Source organism: Lissotriton helveticus, chromosome 5_1, assembly GCF_964261635.1.
Source record: "Lissotriton helveticus chromosome 5_1, aLisHel1.1, whole genome shotgun sequence".
Lineage (NCBI taxonomy): Eukaryota > Metazoa > Chordata > Amphibia > Caudata > Salamandridae > Lissotriton > Lissotriton helveticus.
In genome coordinates, this window is record NC_136065.1 from 102078089 (window position 1) to 102104584 (window position 26496).

At 51.5% G+C, this 26496-nt stretch overlaps 1 protein-coding gene across 1 annotated transcript in view; it reads left to right on the forward strand.

Moving 5' to 3' along the window:
- Positions 1–26496, forward strand: part of LOC144754225 (E3 ubiquitin-protein ligase TRIM39-like) — a 574742-nt gene that overhangs the window by 448721 nt on the left and 99525 nt on the right. The window contains exon 3 of the mRNA XM_078641815.1: positions 14507–14737. Within this exon, the coding sequence (XP_078497941.1) occupies positions 14507–14737 (231 nt within the window). The remainder of the gene's footprint in view (positions 1–14506; positions 14738–26496) is intronic.

The window sequence follows — 26496 nt, forward strand, 5'->3', positions numbered from 1 at the left end:
AGTATGTCGATGATCTATTGATCACAGCCCGTTCTGAGCGTGACTGCGAACGTGCGTCACTTACAGTCTTGTATTTTCTGGCAGAGATGGGGCACAAGGTGTCCCCTTCGAAACTGCAATTTTGTGTCCAGCAAGTGGTGTACCTTGGACACTTACTGTCCAAGAGGGGTAGGCAGTTGACACCTGACCGTATCCAGTTAATAGCACATCTTCCACAGCCCAAGACACAGAAAGAGGTACGAGCTTTTATCGGCCTCACTTCTTACTGCAGACAATGGATTCCTCAGTATGCATATCTAGCCAAGCCACTGATACAGTTAACGACACAGGAGGCAGCCACATCGACTGTCCTCCCTTGGACCCAAGAACATACACTTGTTTTCAAGGAGTTAAAGAAAGCCTTATGCCAAGCACCTGTTCTAGCAACACCGAACTACAGTAAGCCTTTTACACTTTTTGTTACTGAACGTGATGGTACATCATTGTCTGTTCTCACACAAGATCAAGCAGGACAACACAAGCCTTGTGCTTATTTTTCTAGCACATTAGATCCGGTGGCCCAGGCTTTGCCTGCGTGCCTCAAGTCAGTTGCAGCCACAGCCCTAGCTATCAGACAAAGTGATTCCATAGTGTTAGGACACTCCCTGACAGTACAAGTTCCACACTCTGTGGAAGTTCTTTTAAACCGAACACAGACTCAGCACTTGACAATTGCACGTTTAACAGGATATGAACTGACACTGTTTCAGCCACACATAGAAATCAGACGCTGCAACGTTTTAAATCCTGCTACACTGTTACCCTCAGTTACTTCAAGCCCTGCCACACATGATTGTGTGGAAGTCGTTAACACCATGACAAAGCCAAGACAAGACTTGACAGACATTGCATTACCTGATCCCGACCTGACACTCTATGTGGATGGTTCATGTATGAGAACAAGTACAGGAGAGTTAGTAGCCGCGTATGCAGTGACTACTGAAACCGAAGTTATAGAAACACATCGTATTGACACCCTGTCTGCTCAAGCAGCAGAGCTCATCGCTCTGACCCAAGCCTGCATACGAGCCAAGAACCTGAAAGTAAACATATATACAGATTCACGTTATGCATTCGGAGTCGTACACGACTTTGGAGTACTCTGGCAAGAGAGAGGTTTCATGACTTCTCATGGAACCAAGATTCAGCATGGCTCCCTCATTCAAGCTCTGTTAGGTGCAATACATTTACCGACAACTATCGCTATCATGAAGTGCAAGGCACATACGAAAGTCACTGACATCATTTCCCAGGGTAACGACCTGGCAGATCGAACAGCCAAGCTTACAGCTCAGACTCCAGACATTCCAGTTAACACGACAAAGACAGACATTCCAGTTCAGACGACTTGTATGACAGTTAAGGACCCTACACAAGACGTACTAGATATCCAGTCACATGCTACCCCCGACGAAATCAAGAAATGGTCTGAACAAGGAGGGGTCCAGACGGATCAGGGATGGTTGACGAAGGGAAAAGCCACGTGGTTTCTCCCCGACTCTATGGTTCAAGTCATTATTAACACCGCACATAGTCCAGCACATTTAGGAGAAAAATCCATGTTAGACAGTATTCAGAACCTCTGGTTTAACAAGCATTTACGAGCAGCAGCCAAGCAGAAAGTGCGTACCTGCATGATCTGTTGTCAGTTCAATCCAGGTAAAGGTGTTCCGGTGGAACAAGGTGGATTCCATCCTCCTGACCACCCTTTTGAAGTCCTCCAGATGGATTATATTCAGATGGATCGATGTCGAGGTTTCAAGTATGTCCTCGTAGTAGTATGCGCTTTGTCCAGATGGACAGAAGCATATCCAGTCCCATATTACACTGCCGCGACCACTGCCAGGCAGTGGGTTCGTGAGTATTTCCCGCGTTATGGTTTGCCGAGGGTCGTGTATTCAGACAACGGCCAGCCATTCTCATCTGAACTCATGAAACAAGTATCCCTTCTGTTAGGGTACCAGTGGAAGTTCCACTGTGTGCGACACCCCGAAGCAGCTGGTCTCGTCGAGAGACATAATCAGACCCTGAAAATCCGCATTGCTAAGGTTTGCGCAGAGAAAGGCGTAGATTGGATGGTAGCACTGCCAGTCGCCCTTTTTTACATGAGAATGGTTGCTCACTCCCGTTCAGGTCTGTCCCCTTTCGAGGTAGTTTTCGGTCGTCCCCCAAACATGTGGGGTACACCTAGGCCACGTACAATTACCGATGTTGACAGTAATATGCTGACAGATTACCTGGCTTCCTTGATGTCTGCACTACTCTCTTGTCGTTCACAGGTCGCCGCTACCTTTCCAGACAACACCCAAGTGAAACCGCACGAGGTCATACCAGGCGACCTCGTTTTGATTAGAAATTTTGATCGTTCAAGTCCGCTGGAGCCCCGCTGGAAAGAACCGAAGCTCGTTCTGATGACAACAAGGACGGCTGTGAAGTTGGAGGGCCGTAAAGGGTGGCTACATTCCAGCCACGTTAAAAGATTCCATGGACTCCGTCCAAAGACTTTTTTCAAAGACTGCCCCGTTCTCAAGGACTGCCCAGATACTGACTCTAAACTTCCCCTGTTAGAGAAAACTCCGCAGCAGGAGTATAAAGAAAAATTAAGGTCTAGTAAGTCAGCCAGTTTAATTGTCTAAGTCCCTCTCGGGTGAAACGGTTAGACAGGTTCCTGACATGTATAAGATAGACCTCCATAGTGAGAGAGTTAGTCGAAACTCTAAGAAAATACGTTATCGAAAAAATCTCCGAAGTCGATGCATTGTTACTCTAATAATTATGTTATTTCTGAGTCTTACGATTACAGGCATAAGTTATGTTTTACACATGTATTTTCCTCCTATCGTTTCACGTGTACATTTTTCCTCTAATGTTACAGTAGAGCACACATTTAGTGAACTACCTCCGCACGAGTTATCCTACCGACTTGCCATGCGCAACAATACTTTTATTCGAATGCTACACTATTCACACCAGACCAGCAATGCCACTAATTGTTGGGTGTGTGGTCGACTCCCCCCTTTCCAGACACCGAAGGGAGTTCTGCCACTCTTTCCCTATCCGTTTTCACACAATGGTTCGTGTGGAGCATGGTCCACGTTAACGTCATCCTCAAACGATATGTCCCTTCTGAATAGAACATGTTTCCCAGACAAGGAAGGTCTTTCCCATAGAACAGGGTTAGATCTAGAAAATGAAGTATATGATCTAGGTAATTCCTCGAATTTCATGGTTTTGAATGTTCAGTCCGAGACTACTCCAGATTTGCCTGCTATTACAGTTCTACCAGTGAAAGGCGAATTATGTGTCAGAAAGAATGGTTCAGTACATCTAGGACACAGTGATTGTACAACTGTGGTCGAGTATAGTGACCGTGGGAAATCTACTTTCAAAGCCTCACGTCATTCTTATTTTGTATGTGGTCAGACCGCATATGTACGCCTGCCCCTAGATTGGGATGGAACATGTTACATTGCCTTCCTACTGCCACCAGTTTTCCTAGCCCCATCCGATTATCACAGAAACACACATCTAGTACACGTCAGACATAGAAGGGAGATCGAGTCCCCAATTGTCGATCAGACTGAAACTGCCTTAGAACAGTATACAGACTTCAATAAAGGTTTCTTTTTCTTCATAGGTCCCGTCCAGAATAGTAAGCTAATACGTAGGCTAACCAGAACCCTTGAAGCAGTAGTGAATGAGACTACTTCCGCCCTAGGTAACTTAACTGAAGAACAATCTGCTATGAGATTTGTTGTCCTTCAAAACCGCCTTGTCCTTGACGTCATACTGGCCGATAGGGGCGGAGCTTGTAGAGTCATCGGATCTAGTTGCTGCATTTTCATTCCTAATTCCTAATAACGCACCGTCTGTTTATTCAGCTATAACCAGACTTCATAAAATAGCCCATCAGTTACACCAGAATCCAGGCACCTGGACATGGTCCGGTTGGCTCTGGAGTATAATATCTGCCTGGGGATGGAAAGTATTATCATTCCTAGGTATAGCAGTAATGATCATATTCAGTTGCTGTCTCTGTTTACAATGTGGCCCTGCGATTTGCGGCTTGTGCGCTACATCTTGTATTCCAAGTCCAAAGTCCCGTTCCAAGAAGATTCGAGATGAGCAAATGATGCTATATGAAATGGTAGATGGTATCATGAATATTGATGTTTCCTGATGGAAACGTAGGGCACAAGGAGGGAATGAGGAAAATTATATTTTGCCCTGTTATGTGTCCCTACGTGTTCCCCATCTTATGTTATATGTGCATGATTAATATGCATATATCCCCCTATGATCGAATAAAGACGCACTTACAGTTGTGTCCAACGTTAGTATGTCAGTTATCCAGTCCCCCGTGAAAGCAACGTGAATTAGGCTTCTAGGCCTATGTTGCCATCATTTTACATTATGCACGTTAATTCATCAAATTGTCCCCGTCTCTAGGCCTCAAAGGGCCCGGACACCAGATTCAAGCTCCAGTCTCCTGAAAGCACTGCTCCGAGAGATGCAGCCCCCACCTGCATCCCTGACCCTTCACTTACTTCCTGCCGCGCAGCACGGTGCCCGGCTTGGCTCTGTTTGCCTGCCTGCCAAGAATATGTTATGCCTACAGTTATCAGTTCAGCTCCTCGTCTTCACATTCCTAAGCTAACGAACCGCATAAACATCTCCAGCTATAGTCTAGTCTTTCTGTCTCCATGCAAGTGAATTACTGTAGTAATATCCATAGAAGATTCATAGCACACGCAATACATGAAGAATATATGCATGCACCAGCCTTAGTGTCAAGTTGCCTTTGCTCTGATGACTTTTAGATTCAATCAACATGTACTCCAAACACAAGATACCAGATATGCTATAGGTACATGTCGTCCTGACATCCCAGACTTTAGTCTCCTCTTCTAGTGCAGAAGTCCGAGCCCCCAGCTCTCCCCAGGTACACGTCATGGCCCGTTTGCGCGCACCACGAGGTTAAAGGTTCCAGCTGCCCAGGTAGCCCCCTCCATGTATCCACCCATTCATGACACTTCTGTGACGTCTACATCACATGTCTTCGTGCACGCCCTGTGCACGCCTTCTTTTTACGCCCATGTGTTCTTATCTTCCGTTTGTCACTTGTTCCGCCTACTGTATGCAATGTAATTGTACTGTTTTACTATATATACCATGTAATGTTAATGAGACGTAGCAGCTGCCATTCCATTCATTTACAGGCTATTCCGATCCTGTCCCTTCCCTTGTGCCTGATTAAAGCCTGATCGACTCAGATACCCCGGATCCTGCCTCTTATTTATTGAGCTATCTGTTTTATTTAATGCATTGAAAAATAGTACCGGTAATTAATTATTTATTTACCACGCCTGAGCCCTGAGCTCCGGGTCGGTCTCGGAGATTATCCTGTTGAGAGACCCCCCGGCGGCGCCGCCACCCGGGCTTGATCTCTGAGGGTCGCGGGACGCCCTAGCGCCGATCGGGAGTGCGCTGGGTCCCGTGGTTGCAGGGGATTGAGCTCCTCGGTGGGAACTGCGGAGGCGGCTGCCGGCCATTTTGCCTGGGCCTGTGACTCGCGGCCGATCCCCGGCCTAGATTTCTGGGGGGCCGTCGGAGATTGACCTGCTGCGGGAGGCTGGAGGACGGCGCTGGCGGGCGCCCTGACCCCGAGTGCGGGTGGCCGCCTCCTGGGAGCCCGACGACTAGGCTCCGACGGGCCGGATACCGGAGCGGGGAGTGCCGGGACGCTGGTGCTGTGAGGAGGCTTGGAGCGAGCACCGGGAGCGGAGGCGCCCGGCGGCGGTGGGCGGCGCTGAGGCCGACTGGCGCTGTGAACCTGTGGCGGCATCGGCGAGGCGCCGCCGGCCTGGTGCCCAGGGGTGCCGAATTGGCTGTGGAGCTGTTGGGCTCTGGCGGCATTGTGACTGGACTGGTGGCCGCGAGAACTGTGGGGGCCCGGGTTTGCCTGGAGGGACCCCTCGTAACCCACGACGGACCTTGGCGGCAGCGACCCTGATACCGCGGATTCCTTGGGGCGGCCATCTGGCCCTGGGGGGAGCCTGGGTCCACTCTGCTCCCATCCTGGACCTTTGCATTGGGAACTACCGGCAGAGACGGCCCGGGGGCGGCGTGGGATTACTGGTGGCTTTGGCTGTTGGCTGCGGGGAACTGGAGCGGAGGGAGTATCATTGGGGGTAGCGGGAGCCGAGATCTGGCTGTGCCGGCTGGCTGCCCTCCCTTCTTTCTCTTCCCTTCACCGTGCTGGACCCTGCTATCCCGTCAGGCTTACCGGCGGGCTAACGACTTTGGCCCTCATTGAAGAACAAGTTGGGCTGGCCCTGCAGTGTTTGGCATCGACGTGGTCATCGGCTGGCCTCCATGGGGAAGCCGCGGAAGGGGGCAGGCGCAGCGCCACCGGACCAAGTTGAGGACTCCCTTGACCCCCTTGACCAGCAGCAGACGGGCGATCGGGTGGCAGGGCTGCAGCAGCAACAGATGGACCAGATTCTTCAGGCCATTGGGGACCCGAGGGAGGCGCTGCGCCAGGACATCGCCCAGGTCTCCACGAGCCTTGGCCTTTTGAAGGCGGACCATGGCAAGCTCGCGGACCGTGTCAAGGCCACTGAACTGGCGATAGAGACACTGGAACCGGCCCAGAAGGCGTCGGACGTCGCACTGGAGGACTTAACTCGTAGGGTGCAGCAGTTGGAACGGAGAGCGGCTGACGCAGAAGGGCGCAACAGACGCAACAATGTCCGCGTGGTGGGCCTACCAGAAAATATTGAGGGGGACGACATGGTTGCGTACCTGGAGAACTGGCTGCGGGACGTGGTGGTCCCTGAGGGCTTGACGCACTTCTACACCTTGGAAAGGGCTCACAGGGTCCCGGCTCGTCCCCTGGCCCCGGGTCGTCCTCCCCGGCCGGTGATAGCTCGGCTGCTCCACTTTAGGGACCGGGACCTTATACTGCGGCAGGCCAGATCGGCTGGACCTTACAAGGTGGACAACGCATCTGTGTCGATCTTTCCAGACTACTCCCAGGAGGTCCAGCGCAGCCGTTTTTCCTTTGTCGCCGTCAAGAGAGCTCTCCGAGATGAGGGGGTGCAATACTCTCTGCTGTTTCCAGCCCGCCTGAAGGTGCTGGTGGACGGAGTGGCGACGTTCTGTGATTCCCCGGACGACGCTTGGCAATGGTTGGAGCGGTATCGAGCGGGCAGGGATGGCTTGGGTGCCTGGACGGGGAACGCGGAGGCCCGGCCGAGACCGCGCAGGAGCAGGCGTAATCGGAGGAGAGAACAGGGCAGGAGGTCTCCCTCGGCCTCACAGACTGCGCAGGAGAGGAGAGATGCCCTACGGGCGGTGTCGGACATCTCCGGAGTGGTGCCTGAGACTCAGGTGGTGGGCTCGAGATTGGGCTCGGATGAGGCGGAACCGGGAGGCTCGGATGAGGCTTCGGACAAGGAAACTGGGGGGCGGCCTCAGATCACACCGCAGACAGCTGATGGCCTACTAGATGAGTGACTACGGGACGCTGAGTAATGGACAGTAAGGAGGTCTGCTGGCCAAGTGGGGTGGACACATTATGGGCGGATGGGGTCCTGCTCTCTGGGCGGATAGGACTGTGGCTGTGCTCTGCTCCCTGTGGGGGGTGCTGGGTCCTGGGCCTTGTTGATGGGGGGTGGTGCTGCCGGGGGGGGGGCGGTGGGGGAGGAATACTCTTAGTCGGGATCGACCTCTCCTGGTGGGACGGGTTTTGGCTGTCCGGCCGGCTGGTGGGTGGCCACCTCCTCGATCTCACGTAATCTGTGAGTCTCTGGTATTTACCAGAGTTTCCCTCGTACTCGGGGGTTGGGTTTGGATGGGTGACAACTGTTTGACGCCTGTTCTGGGGGTGGGAGTTGGTTGGGGATGTTTTGGGATTGTTCAGTTTCTGGGTATTGTCAGTGTGCCGATGAGACTGTGGGGGATTGGACTCTGCTATGTGCCCATTGATGGCGGCTAGATTGGAACTGAAGTGCATTACCTGGAATGTGCGGGGGCTCAACTCCATGAGGAAGAGGTATAAAGTAGATGCATATTTAGTCCGGAGGGGGGTCCAGGTGGCTTTCTTACAGGAGACGCATTTAACTTTGGCAGAAGGACAGGCGCTGCAGCGGCGTTGGAGAGGGCAACTCTTCTATACTACTTACTCTGCGCATGCTAGGGGGGTGCTAATTTGGGTGCGAGCGGGTGTCCCCTTTCAGCCATTGACCACTAGAGTGGATCCGCAAGGGAGATTTGTGGCAGTGTTGGGGAGGCTAGATGGCCGGGATGTTGCGTTTTGCTGTGTGTACGCCCCTAACTTTGATCAGGCTGCGTTTTTCTCTGTGTTGTCAAGCCGGCTGCCGGATGTGCTCGTGAGCACGGTGTACATGGGAGGAGATTTTAACTCGGTGGCAGATGTTGAGATGGACCGTTCCCATCCGCCGCTTGCTCGGTCGGTGGTGTGTAGAGTGGCCAAGGTTCGGAGGGACTGGCAGGACCGCTGGAGACTCCAGGACGCGTGGCGGACGTGTCACCCCACAGATGGGGATTATTCGTTCTACTCGGTACCGCATGATTTGCATGTGCGTCTCGACACTTTCCTCTGCTCAAGTGGGGCTCAGGAGCTTACGCATGATTGAGAGTACCTGGCGCGGACCATATCGGACCATAACCCTTGCCTGCTCACGGTCCTCTGGACCAGGCAGCGGCAGCCGGTTCCCACATGGCGGCTGAACCCGCTGACGCTGGAGGACCCAGTTTTTCACGCTGAAATGCAGGACTGCATTGAGCGTTACTTCCTTGAGAACTCGGGAACTGCGTCCACTCGAGCAATTGAGTGGGACGCCTTCAAGGTGGTGGTGCGGGGCGCGTGCCTCTCGTCCTCGTCGGGGGTCCGCCGGACGTTGCTGGCTGATGTCACGCGGGAGGAGACCGCTCTGCGGCAGGCGGAGAGGAACAGCCGTGAGGAGGGCGGCAATAGAGATGAAGTGCTAGAGGCTCGAGAGCGGGTGGCCGCCCAGGTGGAGAGGCTCCGCTGCCATGACTACCGGGAATACATGGTCCGAGCGCATGCGGAACGGGATCGGGTAGGCTCGCTGCTGGCATGGTTGGCTAATCCTGACGCTAGGGGCACGCCGATTTTGTCGTTAGCTACGTCAGCTGGGGGCATGGTCCATTCGCAGCTGGAGATTAACACTCAGTTCCGGGATTATTATGCGGAACTTTATCGGAGCCGGATGGCGGCGTGCCCTGCGGCACTGGATGCCTTCCTCGAAGAGGCTCGGCTGCCGCGGCTAGATCCAGAGCGGGGAGCCTCGCTTGGGGCGGCTATTACACAGGGGGAGATTAGGGCGGCGATTAAGCATATGGCCAGGAAGAAAACGCCAGGGGGGGATGGCCTCCCCGTGGAGTTTTATGCGGCATATGTGGGTCTCCTGGCACCTCGCCTACACCAGGTCTATGGGGTTGCTATATGAGTCGGCTACTGCTAGGGTCCAAACGGGCCGCTCCATATCCGCGGCATGCTTGGTCGGTCGGGGCACCAGACAGGGTTGCTCCTTATCCCCGCTCCTTTTCGCTTTGGCGATTGAGCCGCTGGCGGCGCGGGCCCGGCAGGGTCGGTCCTTCGACGGGGTACTGTCCCGCGGCGACTTGCATTATATCTCCTTGTATGCCGACGACCTCTTGTTATTCCTGGCAGATGTAGATGCGTCCGTGACGGGGGCACGTGCCTTGCTTCAGGAATTCGGGACCTTATCGGGCCTTTGGGTTAATTGGTCTAAGACCTGCCTCTTCCCCTTGACTTCCCGCTGCGCTCAGCCCGAGGTGCTGGATGGCCTGCGCTGGGAACCGGATTGTCTGCAGTACCTCGGAGTTCATATATATTACACCCATTTGCTCCTATACGAGGGGGGGAATGTGGGAAGGGCCATGAGGGGCATTAGAGGTAGCATGAGGTTTTGGCGCGCCCTTCCGTTGTCTGTGGCAGGGCGGATAGCTTTGTTGAAAATGGTGGTCTTGCCGCGATTACTTTATTTTTTCCGCACGCTACCGGTGTGGATCCCTTCCTCTTTCTTCCGAACTTTGCTGTCTGTGGTGATAGGCTTTATCTGGGGTACTGGCAGGCGACGCATAGCCCTGATTACTTTACTTGGGGCCCGAGAGGAGGGCGGCCTAGCTGTTCCGGACTTCGAATGGTATTACTTGGCTGCTCAACTTCAGTGGCTCACGCAAGCGGTGGCGCGGGAATTTAGAGGACCGGACGGCCCGCAGGGTCGGATTGTGCAGCGCCATGTTCTGTCCTTTATTGTGCTCCAACAGGAGCTTCGGTTAGAGCGGCTGACTCTTGAAGAGCGTACCCTTCGCAGGTGTTGGCTGCGTGGCCACAGACGGGTGGGGTGTTGTGCACCATATGCACCGGAGATACCCTTGGGTATGTGTACTGCGATCCCGCATGGCGGGGATTGGTCGGCGCTTGCCTGCTGGGAGGACTACGGGGTTCACATGCTAGGGGATTTATACCGGGACGGTGCTTTGATGCCGTTCGGTGTCCTGCAGGAGACCTTCGGTCTGCCGAGGGGTGACTTCCTGTTACATGCGGCTTTGGTTACTGGGATTCAGAGGCGCTGGAAGATGGGGCTGGTGGAACCTCCTACGTCACTGGGCTGCCAGTATGTTGTGATGGCGGCTGGCACCTATAAGGCCATCACATGCCTGTACAGGAGGCTGGCACTGGCTGATCCCCCCCCCCCCCCCCCCCCCCCCCCCTTGATGGACTGCGGGAGAGCTGGGAAGCTGACCTGGGTCGACAGATACCGGAGACGACCTGGCCTCAACTGGTACGCAGGGCCTGGAAGAGCACCCGTAATGTTCGGTTTCAGTTGGTTCAGTATTACACACTCCATAGGGCGTACTGGACTCCTGCCAGAATCCGACGGATCTTCGGAGGTGCACAATCGTTATGTCCGCGCTGCGCCGTGGAGGATGCTGACTTTCACCATATGTTTTGGTCGTGCACAGGGCTTGGCACATATTGGATTGATGTTTGCGCGTGCCTGAACGCGGTTACGGGCCGTCGGGTTGATGCAGACGCAGGAGTATGCCTGCTACTCTGGTTTCCCCACACCCCTACCACCAAAATTACTAGCAAATTCTGTGATTTGGGGTTCATAATGGCTAAGAGGGAACTTACTTTACATTGGAAGTCTAGAGGGGGGCCTAACTTTCTGAGGTGGCGGAGGTGCTTCCTGCAATGGGCTGCGTGCGAAGGCTCTCTCAGGCTGCAATTAGCTAGGCGTACGGCCGCTGACAGGGCACTAGATGCTGCCAGGGCATGGAGCGCGCTTGTGACGGATTTGCAGTCACTTGTGGAGGCTGATGAGGGCGGAGAGGCTGGCGAACCGGCGAATCCGGAAGGGGGCGCGGGGCGAGGGGAGGTGGAGGTGGGTGAGGTGGAGGCAGGAAGTTAGACAGTGCGCCCGGGTGTGCAGCGGGAACAGATTAAGAGGGTCCCACGGGCCCGGAGATGGAGTGGAGGTCTGAAGCAACATTGGCTCCTGTCTGACCTTATCTGTGGATAACTGTCCTGAAGGGAGTACCTACTGCCGATTATTGGATGGGTTTGACCACTGTAATGAGGGTAGAGAGGCACACTGACATGGGAGGGGGGGTGGGGGTAGAAGGGGAGGCGGGATATCTTGGATAGGGACTGTTGCTGGGGATGGTAAGGAAGTGATATGGTTATGTGTGCTCCGTACGAACTGTTATGTGACCAAGATTGTCTGTTGTGTGCACAAAATCAATAAAAAGTTTAAAAAAAAAGGTACAATTACATAGTGGCATTGTACAATCTCCAATAAGGCAATACACCCCCCCCTGGTGCCCTCTTCCCCCTCTGAGTTTTAATGTCTACGGTCCACGGGATGTCACATGAGCATGGGCCTTATTCAAGCACAGGTGCAGTTTGCTCTAGATCACCGAACTGGATCATGTGTAGATCAGTTCAATCGCTTTTGCCTCAACGAGTTTAAGGGCACAAACTGCTCAGATTGTAGATTTGTCCCTGCCTCTTTGATGGGGTTATGGCTTTGATGGCATTGGCACACAGGCTCGACTGACCTGTTCCTTTGGCAGCAGCTCCAGTTGTGTGGAGCTATAGCGGCAGCTTCACTCAGGCCAAGGACTGCTGGTGATAATCAGTTCAGGAGACCTGCACAGCTCATCTGTGACGGTTGTGGTCTTACAGGTCGGATCAGTGCTTTCACAGCAACGTTGATGGCGGTTCTTCTTGGGGCAGTTCTGATGTTAGGCAGCGGCAGGCACATGTCTGGGCACTAGGTAGGGGGTTGACACCTCCCGCCCAGGCAGGTCTTCGTTTCTGACTCTTGGGAACATTCACATCTCTTGGCTGGGGGTCAGATTCCTGTTTTAGGTAGTAGTAACTGTAGTCTGTCAGCCAGGGCACAGAAGACGATGGATCAACCAGGAGGGCAACCTCTAAGGTAGCCATCTGAGAACATGTTACAATAAATCCTACTTTAGGAAAGTCGGGTTTGATGAGACAAGTTGTTTGATACCAAACATAATGCTTTTCAGTGGGACTATAATGGAGCTGACGTCCTTGGAATTCCCATGTGCCAGCCCATGTTATCCTAAATCTTATAGTAGCTCCTAATGGAAGGAGGCTACTTTAGGGACATATAAGCTTGCACTTACATATTCAGACCTTTAATATAATGCAGTCCTCCTCCTGGGATTAGGTGGCCTACATTAGAGGTGACTGGCATATAATAAAAATAGTGCTGTGACCTTGCCACTCACTGTGAGGGCAAAGTCAAGGTGGAGCAGTTGGCTCTGCTCATGCAGTCTGCAATGGCAAGACTCCTGTCATCTGTTTACTTGGGCCACTCTGGGTAGCACAATCGGTGCTCCAAGCCCTGCTGATCCCTTTAATTCCCATGTCCAGTGTCCCTAGGGTACCACTTACCAAGGACTTATAAGGGGGTTAAAGTTCTTTCTAATCGGGTTTACCAATAAACATGCATCATGTTTTAGAGAGAGAACACTGGCACTTGGGGCCTGGTTAGCAGGTTCCAGTGAACTTTCAGAGTCAAAACCATCAGCATTGGAGGAAAAAGTGTGGGGGTGACCGTACAAAAGGGCCTTCTCATACAAACCCTCTACCAGCATACTAGACAGAGCACAGGAGCACATCCCTTTACCTGTATACTACTGACACATCATAGGAGCACCACACTCTCCCTGTATAATAGTGACACAGCACAGTAGAACCCCTTTCTCTATGAGGACAATCCCTGTATCATAGTGACGCATCAGAGGAGCACAATCGTCCACCTGTTTGCTAGTGACACATAGAGGACATAAGCCTCTACAAGGAGTGGAGACTGCTCTTACTCCACAGTATTTCATGGTGATGCCAGAGAGACATACCTCTCTCCAGTGCTGAAACCCTCCTATTCCTGCTGAGGTGAATGTACCTCATCTGAAAACTCACATCCTCCTATCATAGGATGAGATGTCTAACCTACCTCCTCGCCCATCATCTATAGGAAATTGTGATCTACCTACAGAAACTGGTGCAGTAACTTTGATATATCTGGTAATTCTCAATTGCTCCTCAGAATACTTGATACTGGTATAATTTTGAGTGTAAAATTACCCACCTCATCACTCTAAATGAGGGACATAGTAGGTTATTGTCACAATGTCTTCTGTATATTCAGTGTCCCGGCAACATGGGGTTATTCCCCACATTCCCAAATCTCCTGTCTTCCATCCTAATTGCTGAATGTTCCGGGCTCCACCTCATTTACATGTTCACGTGTCAGTCACACTTGTCTTCAGCCAGTCTCTCTGCTCAGCCTGTCTCTGGGTCTTTGACAGGTCCGGACTGGCCATAGCAGGCACCAGGCGTTTCCCCGGTGGGCCGCTAGGGTGGGGACTAGTTTTGGGCCCCTGGGCGGCCGTTTTTGTTACCAGGGGTTTTTAATAACGCCCCCTGCACAAAATCGCCCGGAACCGGCCCTCGCAAACTCCAATGGGGAGGGGGGGGGGGGGGAAGAGAGAGAGAGAGAGAACAGCGGAGCAGTTTGCCAGGGCCGGTTTCTGTTCCAGTCCGGCACTGGTCTTTGACACTGTCTGCCTGCGGTGGGTTCTTTCAATTGCGCTCTCTCCATGGATCGAGCTTCTCTGCAGCTTTACATATTCTGACCTCTCTGAGGTCTGTGGGGTGTCTGTGGGGAGAGGGATAGAGTGTGAGAAGGACGGAAGATGGTAGAAGGGAAGGTTCAGAAGTGAGGAAAAGAATGTTAGTGTTCTGACGTTTAGAAGAACCTGAGCCCTCCCCCCTCAACACTCCCAACCTAAAGATGGCAGGGTCTGTATGAAGCTTCTTGATATCTAACCAGCATTACTTTGCTCCTGACAGGAGAAGTTAAGAACTGAGAAGCAGAAAATTGAATCGGAGTATGAGAAACTGTGGCAGCTGCTGAAAGAAAATGAGCAAACACTTCACAGAAGACTGGAGGAGATGGAGAAGAAAATCACCATGGTGGAAAATGCAAATCTCACCAAATTCCCCAATCAAATCACCTCTCTCAATGCCCTGATAACAGAGATAGAAAAGAAATGTGAGGAGCCAGTGTGGGAACTCCTGAAGGTGAGATATAGTTTGATGAATTCAAGTATGAGTAGATATATTCATACTTTGCATGCAGGGTTAAATGCGCGAGTGTAACATACGATCTCCTGACAGGTTCAATGCACAGTGACCCCATGCACTTTGACAGCCACCCAAAACATACAGATGGAGGGTTATTTACACTGCCTCCTTTTGTTTGTGAGCCCAATACAATATACAATATATAATGTGACTTCCTACAGTGTCACATACGTTTTTATAACCCATTGTTACATTCACTTTCCATGTTTAATGGGTTATTTTCCCCTTGGACACAGCAGTACCCCCCTACGCTCTATTCCAGTGGTTCGTCCCTGACTTTGGAACGCCGAGCCTCAGGTGGCTGACGCCCATTGGGTGGATCATTGCCGGCTGATGTTGCGGTCTAGTGGAGAGTTTCGGTGTTGGTGATGCATTAACCTAGTTGGTGACGGGAGATTCCAGTGCCTTTTAACACACCCATCTCAATATAAAGACTAGTTATTTTTTTATTTCTTCTGTTAGGGAGGTTGCAATACACCAAGCAATTCTAGTGACCGTAATTTACATATGGAGACCAAGGAGCAAAATGTGATAAAACAAGATAAAAATAGATAACATTATGAGAAGCAAAATCTGAGACTGGGAGGGAAACCACCTTTCTCCCTTGTTTCAGAAGTTTGAAAACATTTCTGCTCTTCAGCGCTTAATTTTCTCCTAATGAAGGTGGCACATATTTTTTCACTTACACAAACCTCTTGTTAGGGTGAACAGTGAGCTACATAATTGGGCATTTAGAATGGGTAACGGTAAGCTCACTGGGGTTTTCTGCCCACTGATTAAGGCAGAAATTGCTGCATAAAAAACAAAGTGGTCACAAAAATGGGCAAGTAACTGAAAGGTGTATACATTTGCCCAAAGATATATTTGTCATGTGGGACCACAAAATTAATGAAACCGGAAGATCCTGGTAGCATATATATGGCCTTAAGTGAAGGGCATTGACTACCCATGACTACTAGTTGCCCTCTGATATATCACTGAATGTGTGAAATGAATTTCCCCAAATTGCTGCCCATAGCAAGACAAATTTCATTTATAACTGGATTTTCTCAACGCCCTGAACTGTAACCAAATTCCTCACCAATATGGCGTAGCATGAGTCTTGAGATATAAACCCCCTTATCATGGTCATGCGCTGTCACTTTAACAGTGATGATCTCCTCAGATAGGTTGATTAGTTCACAGCCAAGAAGCTTCCTGAGAAATAGCTCCATGCAAAGGGTTTTAGGTGGCGATGATGGGGCGCATCCCTGTCTGGTTCCATCTCCAATTCTGAAAGAATCTAAATTGAATTTGTTCATCATGACCATGGCCTGTCAATGTTTGTACAGAAACCTACTTCATAAGTTTACCCTAAACACATTTTCAGATGCCATTTCTGTTTCTAGGAGAATGATAGATAAGTGTTTGAGCAGCCCTTCCCACACAATGAATCCATGTTGCCTCGGGTCCCAGTTTGCCACCACCTATGCAGATAAAAATTTTAAATGTTGTTTCATGTCAAAATTTACAGAACAAAATGGGGCAAAAAGACTTATAATTCGAGAGTTTTTGCTTCTTAACCCCTCCCACGCTGGTCACGGAACTGTTCCGTCACGCCCCTCGGGTGGGCTGTGCGGTTGACGGTTCCGTCACGGCCCGCTCGCCGCGTTCTATTGAGCTCACCCGAGGGGCGTGACAGAGTGGTTCCGTCACCAGCGTGTGAGCGCCGCGCGGCCCCCTCGCTCCTTAGCACTGCGGTGGAATAGCCGCCCGAGCGAAAGCGTTAAAGAAGAGGCCTTCTTGTGTCATTCTATGGTGATGGGTCCTGACCTGTTGATGTGACCTCATGTAATTCTAGAGTAATGGACCAAACCTTATGATGTGAGCGCTTGAAGAAAGTTTAGAAAATCTGGATCAAACGCATTGCTTTCCCAGAAGGCCACCTGGCCCAGCAGCCTGAATGTTCCAAAGGGACCTCGCAGCCTCTTTTATATCTTTAATTTTGAATCTAAATGTAAGATAAAGTCCGTGTCTGGATGCAGGACCACAAGATTAACACCCATAAAAAGCAAAGATTTTGGTAGCAGATGTGTAGACCATAACTTCCAGCTTAGTTGTAATCGTTTTAATAATAATGCACAAATACCGCTACTGGCCAAAAGTGCAAGTTTTATCTCCAAGTTCAGTTGATCGCATCCTTGCAGGTTCGTTCTGCCTACAGAACTCCTTCAGGCTAATGACACTTTCACAATATCCTGGTGTATTCTGCTTACAGTTTCACAGGGACGCCACTCACCCATCCCAATATGCAGGTTAGTTCTTCTTGTAGTGTTGCATGCATGTCAGTAACCCATCCCAATATAAAGGTCAGTTTAGCCTGCGGTGATGTATGCATGTCAGTGGCCCATCCCAATATAAAGGTCAGTTCAGCCTGCGGTGATGCATGCGTGTCAATAACTGATCCCAGTATAAAGGTCAGTTCAGCCTGCGGTGATGCATACATGTCAGTGGCCCATCCCAATATAAAGGTCAGTTTAGCCTGCGGTGATGTATGCATGTCAGTGGCCCATCCCAATATAAAGGTCAGTTCAGGCTACGGTATTGCACATATGCCAGTATAAAGGTACGTTTGGCCTACGGTGTTGCATGCACACCAGGAACTCATCCCAATATAAAAGTCAGTTCAACGTATGGTGATTCATGCATGTCAGTAACCCATATAAATATACAGGTTAGTTCAACAGTAGCTCTTCTTTCTAATGATGGATTCATAATATACCAACCAGTGCTGCTGAGACTGCCCTATGTGTGCTAGTGATGAATTCATAATATACCAACCAGTGCTGCTGAGACTGCCCTATGTGTGCTAGTGATGAATTCATAATATACCAACCAGTGCTGCTGAGACTGCCCTATGTGTGCTAGTGATGAATTCATAATATACCAACCAGTGCTGCTGAGACTGCCCCTTGTGTGCTAGTGATGAATTCATAATATACCAACCAGTGCTGCTGAGACTGCCCTATGTGTGCTAGTGATGAATTCATAATATACCAACCAGTGCTGCTGAGACTGCCCTATGTGTGCTAGTGATGAATTCATAATATACCAACCAGTGCTGCTGAGACTGCCCTATGTGTGCTAGGGATGAATTCATAATATACCAACCAGTGCTGCTGAGACTGCCCTATGTGTGCTAGTGATGAATTCATAATATACCAACCAGTGCTGCTGAGACTGCCCCTTGTGTGCTAGTGATGAATTCATAATATACCAACCAGTGCTGCTGAGACTGCCCTATGTGTGCTAGTGATGAATTCATAATATACCAACCAGTGCTGCTGAGACTGCCCTATGTGTGCTAGTGATGAATTCATAATATACCAACCAGTGCTGCTGAGACTGCCCTATGTGTGCTAGTGATGAATTCATAATATACCAACCAGTGCTGCTGAGACTGCCCTATGTGTGCTAGTGATGAATTCATAATATACCAACCAGTGCTGCTGAGACTGCCCTATGTGTGCTAGGGATGAATTCATAATATACCAACCAGTGCTGCTGAGACTGCCCTATGTGTGCTAGTGATGAATTCATAATATACCAACCAGTGCTGCTGAGACTGCCCTATGTGTGCTAGGGATGAATTCATAATATACTGACCAGTGCTGCTGAGACTGCCCTATGTGTGCTAGTGATTAATTCATAATATACCAACCAGTGCTGCTGAGACTGCCCCTTGTGTGCTAGTGATGAATTCATAATATACCAACCAGTGCTGCTGAGACTGCCCTACGTGTGCTAGTGATGTATTCATAATATACCAACCAGTGCTGCTGAGACTGCCCCTTGTGTGCTAGTGATGGATTCATAATATACCAACCAGTGCTGCTGAGACTGCCCTATGTGTGCTAGTGATGAATTCATAATATACTGACCAGTGCTGCTGAGACTGCCCTATGTGTGCTAGTGATTAATTCATAATATACCAACCAGTGCTGCTGAGACTGCCCCTTGTGTGCTAGTGATGAATTCATAATATACCAACCAGTGCTGCTGAGACTGCCCTACGTGTGCTAGTGATGTATTCATAATATACTGCCAGTGCTGCTGAGACTGCTGTATGAGTGCTTGTGATGGATTCATAATATACTGCCAGTGCTGCTCAGACTGCCCTATGTGTGCTAGTGATGAATTCATAATATACCAACCAGTGCTGCTGAGACTGCCCTATGTGTGCTAGTGATTAATTCATAATATACCAACCAGTGCTGCTGAGACTGCCCCTTGTGTGCTAGTGATGAATTCATAATATACCAACCAGTGCTGCTGAGACTGCCCTATGTGTGCTAGTGATGATTTCATAATATACCAACCAGTGCTGCTGAGACTGCCCCTTGTGTGCTAGTGATGAATTCATAATATACCAACCAGTGCTGCTGAGACTGCCCTACGTGTGCTAGTGATGTATTCATAATATACCAACCAGTGCTGCTGAGACTGCCCCTTGTGTGCTAGTGATGGATTCATAATATACCAACCAGTGCTGCTGAGACTGCCCTATGTGTGCTAGTGATGAATTCATAATATACTGCCAGTGTTGCTGAGACTGCCCTACGTGTGCTAGTGATGGATTCATAATATACTGCCAGTGTTGCTGAGACTGCCCTACGTGTGCTAGTGATGGATTCATAATATACTGCCAGTGTTGCTGAGACTGCCCTACGTGTGCTAGTGATGGATTCATAATATACTGCCAGTGTTGCTGAGACTGCCCTACGTGTGCTAGTGATGAATTCATAATATACCAACCAGTGCTGCTGAGACTGCCCTACGTGTGCTAGTGATGTATTCATAATATACCAACCAGTGCTGCTGAGACTGCCCTATGTGTGCTAGTGATGGATTCATAATATACTGCCAGTGTTGCTGAGACTGCCCTACGTGTGCTAGTGATGGATTCATAATATACTGCCAGTGCTGCTCAGACTGCCCTACGTGTGCTAGTGATGGATTCATAATATACTGCCAGTGCTGCTCAGACTGCCCTATGTGTGCTAGTGATGAATACATAATATACTGCCAGTGCTGCTGAGACTGCTGTATGAGTGCTAGTGATGGATTCATAATATGCCTGCAGGCATGGCCAGGATATTCACAAAGTACAAGAAAGAACTATTGTCTTTAACAAGAATGTGACAATCCTTTAATCTAAGCCAATGTGCTTTGTCATTAACATCAGGCCTCTGCCTAAGAGACCAATGAGATTTGCATGCAGGCATAAATCAGTGGCCAAAAGTCTTTCCCCGGTATCAGACCCTGTGTGTAGGCTTAGAGGCAGATTGGGGCGACTGGACCACAACTGTAGTGGTGGAGGTCATTTGCTGCCGTTGTCCTTGGAAGCTTTCTGCTATTCTGCAAACTGGACCAAGTCCACCCTTTCCGCACCTTCTCTTGAGGGTGACTAGAGCGAGCACTCCAAGGCTTCTCAGGGAGGTAGTGTGGATCAACATACAGACACAATAACTTTGTGGGGGGGGGGGGGGGGGGGGAAGTGCGCATGTCCGGTCGGATGGGTGCCGTACTCTGACCATCCCGACATGCCCACTTGAACTCTCGCCTACCTGTGCAATGTAGGAGCCTGGGAGGTTACAGGTACAGCCTTCAGGTCTCCTAAGGAGCGGTGGCAGCGCCTGACTGAGCCAATCCTCATGCTGCTCTCTTGCGCTGTTTAACAGCAAGTGAGTAGCGTATACATTGGCTCTGGACTCACGGGTTGGACCTTAGGCTGGGCTGAGCTGGTCACAACCTCCAATCACGCCTCACCAGATAGAGGCATAGTCACGAGGGATTGGCAGCCCGGTGAATGTCACTCTCGTATTGCGTGTATGTCACGGTGGAACTCCGTTGAGGCTGTGGGAGGTGAGCACTACTCACTGTGAAGCACTGTGTTAAGCACTATGTGTACCTGTGTGTCTCACTGAGCCCTGCCTTCCAGCACAGCCCAGACTGAAAATGGAACAATTTGGTTTCTTCTCCCTGAAGCTCCTCCCCATGCCCCCGTCCACCCCTGGTGTGTCTGAGAGACAGGGAGAGCGGAGCCCAAGCTGGGGGGCGGGGTGGGGTGCAGAATGTGCTGGGTGTGAATGAGGGTGATTCACCTTGCCGAGGTGGGGCCCTCAGAACAGTGCAGGCCTACTGGTGCAGGCTCCCGCGGATCATCCGGCAGCTCAGGGCACATAGTCCCAATATTGGCAACACTCCCAATTCCCATACAGCAAAATACATAAATAAACCAAATGACACCTTGTTTCTGGAGGAAATTGCTGCAGGTTTGTTTGCATAACAAATATGCCAACATTGTGGGTTATCTTACGGGCGATCCAAGGGCAGGCCAGCCCCTATGCCGTCTGCCCGCCTGATGAGCCAAATGCCACTGTGGCCGTCGCCAATCGGGGGTTACCAATTTTGGGAGGGGCCACCCCTCCCAGCGGTGGACCGCCAGTCCACGCCCTTACTCACGTCCCCAATGGGCCCACATAGGGGATCACAAAACCTTCCGTGAACCCCCCCCCCCCAGCAATAATGACCCATCTTCCTTGTTGGAGTACCGCCGAAGGAGGGGAATGATGTAGTTCATGTTCACTGGTGATGTGCCTGTGCTCCGCAAACGGGGGTTGTATCGCTGGGGATTGCGGGAAAGACGCTCAACAGGGCTGGCGAGGCATGGACGAGAGAGGCACAGTGCAATGAGTCACGGGGGTGGGGGGACTGGGTCCTGACTTAATAGCTGCTGCATGCCATGTCCTGCCTGCCGGGACCAGCGGTTTCTTTTCCTGCTTGCAATGACAGGAGGCCGAGGGTGAGGGCCACCGCATTTGCTGCAGGCATGCTGGAACCTGCACCTTTTCCCCCAAGAGCACGCACCCGCGTTGAAGATATGACCTGTTCCAGGAGGCGACCTCCTAAACCCACCTCTCCGCCCACTCCTGCCCGCCCCTAGAAATGGCTGCCTGAAGGCCCTTGTTTTTGTCTGAAAGTAACCCGTGCCTGAGTGGGACCCCACCTGCTCCTTAGGCTGCGTCCCTATGCGCTGTGCAGTGTGTGCCCCTATATGACCCATCCATAACTGGACCCCCTTCTGGTCCCACCCCATCTCTGGCCACTTTGCTATCTTTTTCCTGAATTCACGGTCGTAGTCCAACCAACCTGACCCACCCCACTTCTGTGCCTCCATGTGGATCAACCGTGCGTATTGAACCAGCCCTGGCCCCTGCTCTAGGAATTTTTCCATAATCACTGATTGCATTATTGAGAAGGCCGTGCGCCAGTTGTCGATCTTCTTCTCCGGCCACGCCTGATACTTAATTTTTTTGTCGTCCTCCTTCCCCCCCAACTCTACGAGCTTCTAGGCCCTCCTGGCCTAGCAGGAGTAGGGAAAACACGTCTAGAAATTCAAATGACCACTTTTATGGCCGGAGGGATTTCCCAGGACAGGGAGCCGCTGCCAGATAGGAGCGGCGCATTGGTGACAGACTAGGATACTGCTGGTGCTGCAGGTGGCTGCAAGGAGGAAGCACTTGCCACAATTAGGGAAGGTGTAGATAAGGGTGGTGTGACTGTCGGGCGCTGAGGTCGGCCTGGGCGGGAATAGCCAGAGCACTGGAGACCAGAGCCCCCCCCCCCCACCCCCCCGCCCTCTGTGTTGCCCGTCCCCGGTGTCAGTTGCTGTTGTCGTGCCCTTGGGAGTAGCGATCTGGCTGCCTGGTCCATCTGAACCAGTACCCCCCGCAAATCCCAGACCTATGCTGCTTCCAGTAGATCCTGCCCTTCCCTTAGACACTTCGCTGGATGCCCCTGGGAGGGCCCTCTGTTTTCCCTGTGAGCCAACCCCTTGTAGGGCCCAAACGTTCATAGCTGCCGCAGCCCCTCCATCCCCATTGATAACGCTGGCCCCCCGGCGACAGCGCTGGCCCCAGTGAAGCCTGATCTGACTTCTGTCATAAAGCTCCTCCAAGTGTCTGTGATCTTACCCAAGTCCTCTGTTGTGGCGTAGGTCGCAGAGGGCGTCCTGCTGGCCGAGGGTGTTAATGGTCCCCGTGATGGGCGTGGGAACAGGCGAAGGTATGGCGGCACTTCGGGTGGTGGCCACAGCGCGACTCTTGGTTGGCAGTGGGTCTGCCGGGAAGTCCTTTGCTGTGGGCCTGTGTATCCTTTTGGATCTAGAAGGGCCTGCCTCATTGCTGGGCTCCTGCTCTGTGGTCGGGACCACACTGGCGAAACTGGAGTCTTCCGGATTATTGGCCTTCAAGAGTTCTGTGGCCCAAGCTAATCCCTTGGTCTTAGCCATCTCGATGAAGGCTGCGAGCTGAGTGTCTTGCGGTGCCTGGCTGGGTTTCCTCCACTTTGGACCTCTGCAAGAATAGGAGAGGGGATCCCTGGCTATCCATCCTGCTTCCTGCGCTTGCTGGCTCAATCTGGAAGAGAAATACAACTGTAAGCTACTCCGACCGAACATTGAGCCAGGCACGACCTTGCTCTGTTCAGGTGCTCCGCAGCAGCGTTCCTCTGCTAGCTCTGTACTTACTTTACTGTCTGTGGGCTATCGAGCTTTAAGCTGACGACGCTCGTGGGGTGCTTTGATGAACTCTGCGTGCAAAGATGAAGAAAGAGGGTTAAGTAAGCTCTCCCCCATACTTCCCTTGCACCATGCCCCTTTAGCCCGCGTGCCCCACCAGTCTCTGTGGAGTGATGAAAAGCACCCCCATTCTTACGAGCGCTACCCCAGCTGTGAGTTCTGTGACTCCTTGTAAAGGAAGAGGGCTGCTACCGCTCCCTGTCTGCTAGGCCTTGCTTACGCGCGGGGGTTCACCCGTGCACCATTACCTGATGTTCAAGTAGCCGCGCTGAACGTCCGTTCCTGACCTGCTCAGGGAGAGAAAACATGAAAGAGGTGATGTGCAACATATCCCCCAAGTTACTCTGTGCTCGGCTCCAAATCTCGCACCTCGTGGCATGAGGCAGAAACGGCCCCCCAATCACCAAATTCAATCATGTTACACCTAGAAAATTGCGACCTCGGCCGCTGTGCTAAATTGCTGCAACCTTTTGGTCCCTTCGGGCCCAATCCGCGCCATGTAAAACTGACGATAAACCCACCAACACATACGTACCCCGGCACAAGGCAAGGCCACTGAGCAATACCTGTTGCGGATTTGAGCGCAGCGAGTCGGCTTGTAAGCTGGCGGCGGGCGTTCAATCTCCTTTGCTGTAAACTGTGAACACAAAACATAAATGAGTACTTCACCCCAGTATCGGGTAGCCCCTTAATGTTGCTAGGTAACCTAACCCTTTACCCCCACCGCTTCGGCATGACCAGCCCAATGAATGCAGTCTTATGAACCAGGAAGTAACTGTGGCCGAAGCCGCAGTCCAGAACCCCGCCCTGGCTGTGCCCACCCCGTAACACCACGACTACACTCCACACCTCACAGCACAAGCAGACCTCCGCACCGTGTCAACAGGCCTCGACCCCCTGACCTCGCAGATGCGCCACAACGCACCCTTGGTGGCTGGGTTGTACCAGGGCCCGGCTTGACTGTGAGTCCCAGAAGGCGTAACAGCTGCTATACTAGCACCTCCATGATGCTCCAATTGTGGGGAGCCAACCTCGACGGATCTGGCATTGGAACCTAACCTTTATTGTAAAGCACTGTGTGCCGGACCAAGTCGGTGAGTAGAAACGCACAAGGCCTCCCCCAGGCCAAACCATACCTCAATCAAAAACATTGCTGAGTACTACACCCCGTTTGAAAGACACCATATACCGAAAGCAGTTTTAACCCGCGGTGTTGTACTGTTTCTTTCCCCTGTAACTGTGTAGTCCCTCATTAAAATGTACATTATGGGCGCGACCGAACCGCAAGTGATGGGGCGCTTTACCTGAAGACAAGTTACCTTGCACACAGGCCCGGTCAAATTGCATACTTTTAGGACTGTGGAGATTGCGGGGTTCGCCCTTTGCTTACTACTGCAACGCGTTTAGTGAACTCCGGGACCTCACTGTCCTGTGCGAGACCCGGTCCAGGCAAGATGTGAGGCCATAACCGCACTTTCCCGTTGCCAATATTGCCGGGCGGGCTGGCAGGAGTTTTGATTAAAGAACAATTACCCTTGTCAATCATTGCCCACACTAGGCCCTTCCCCCTGCTGCCGGCAGGCGATCAGGATGGCGCACATCATTCTAGCCCCGGGGCCCCTTCTGTCAATGTGCTTCTCCATCCCTAGGCCCCAGTTTGAGGCAGGCCTGCGGCCTCCCAAACCCGGTGTAATCTCCTCCTTGCAGCGGCACACTGCACAGCCGCCCGGCCTGCCCCGTGCAGCGGGTGCACTAGGATGCCCGAACCGAGACCGTGCAAGGCCTCCCCCACATAATGCCACTAATTTCCCATGAGCAGCTCCCTTTGCACGGGGACCTACAATTAACGCGCGGGCTCCCATCGACAAACAGGCCGTCGTGTTGGGGGGTGGTGACGGACCTGCTGTGACCGGAGACCACACAAAGTGTCCCCAACCATCTCTAAACAGTGGGGGCACGGTGCCACCAGGTACCGCGGGTGTTGCCTCTAGGCTCTCCTGCTGCATCTGCCACCATGATTTAAACTCTGACCTCCGGCTAAATTTTACACTACATGTACCTACACGACCCTGCAGCCCGCCCTTGTGCCAGCCCACGCGGGCCAAGCTCAACTGCGGGCACCGCCGCGTATGGCCGCCTGCAGTCCTGGGTGCTGATATTCCCTGACGAGCTCCCTGCACCCAATACGGCGAGGACTCACATGTGTGCCCCCGGGAGGAGGGAGGCCCGAGCGGGCGGAGAGCGAGCAACCGGGTGGTGAGGCGCCCCAAACGTGCTGCCTGCTCCCTCCGCTTCACCGAGCGGGAGCAAATCCCCCACCACAGCAGATCACCCCGGGGGAAAAGATGGAGTCGCAATGGTTTGCTGTTTATTTTCTATTGAGTGTTCCTCACCCCAGAAAACACACTTGGCTTCTCCTCCTGAACAATCCCTCCTCCTGCAGGGCCGGGCACTCTAATTTCCTTTCTGAGCGTACAGACAGGCTTCTAGGTACTAGACAGACCCTCCTCTTCTTCAGCAGGCGATGTCTCCTTCTGTCTGGGAGAAAGGCTGTTATTCAGACAACTTTTTTGTAAGAGTTACAATGGTTTTTAGTGGCCCCGAAGGGTCCTGGGAAGGGTACTTTAAATTATGAAATTAATTCAGGGAGAAGGTCTTGGCAAGATACCATATAGGTAAATTTTATTAACATATTATGCAAAAATAATGATAGTTACTTCCTATTACAGGTGCTCACATATGTGACAAAAGTGCTCAAAGTGACTTTAGTGAAAAGATATTAAAAAACAGTTATATACAATTATATACAAAGATGTCACACACAAGGTTATTCCCGCAGAAAATATATACAGTGGAATAGGGAAGTTTTCCTTGAGTTTGTCGACGGCGTTTCGATCTAGAGTATTTTAGATCATCATCAGGACGTGAGCTTCCCTGAAATTATTAATAAAATTAAATTTTAATCCTATGGTATTGCACAAGATCGAAAACCAAATTAATTGATGCTCCCAATGCTCTGAAGTTCATACAGTTTTGGACATTATTTAACTAGGGCGAGCAGCCCTGAACTACACAC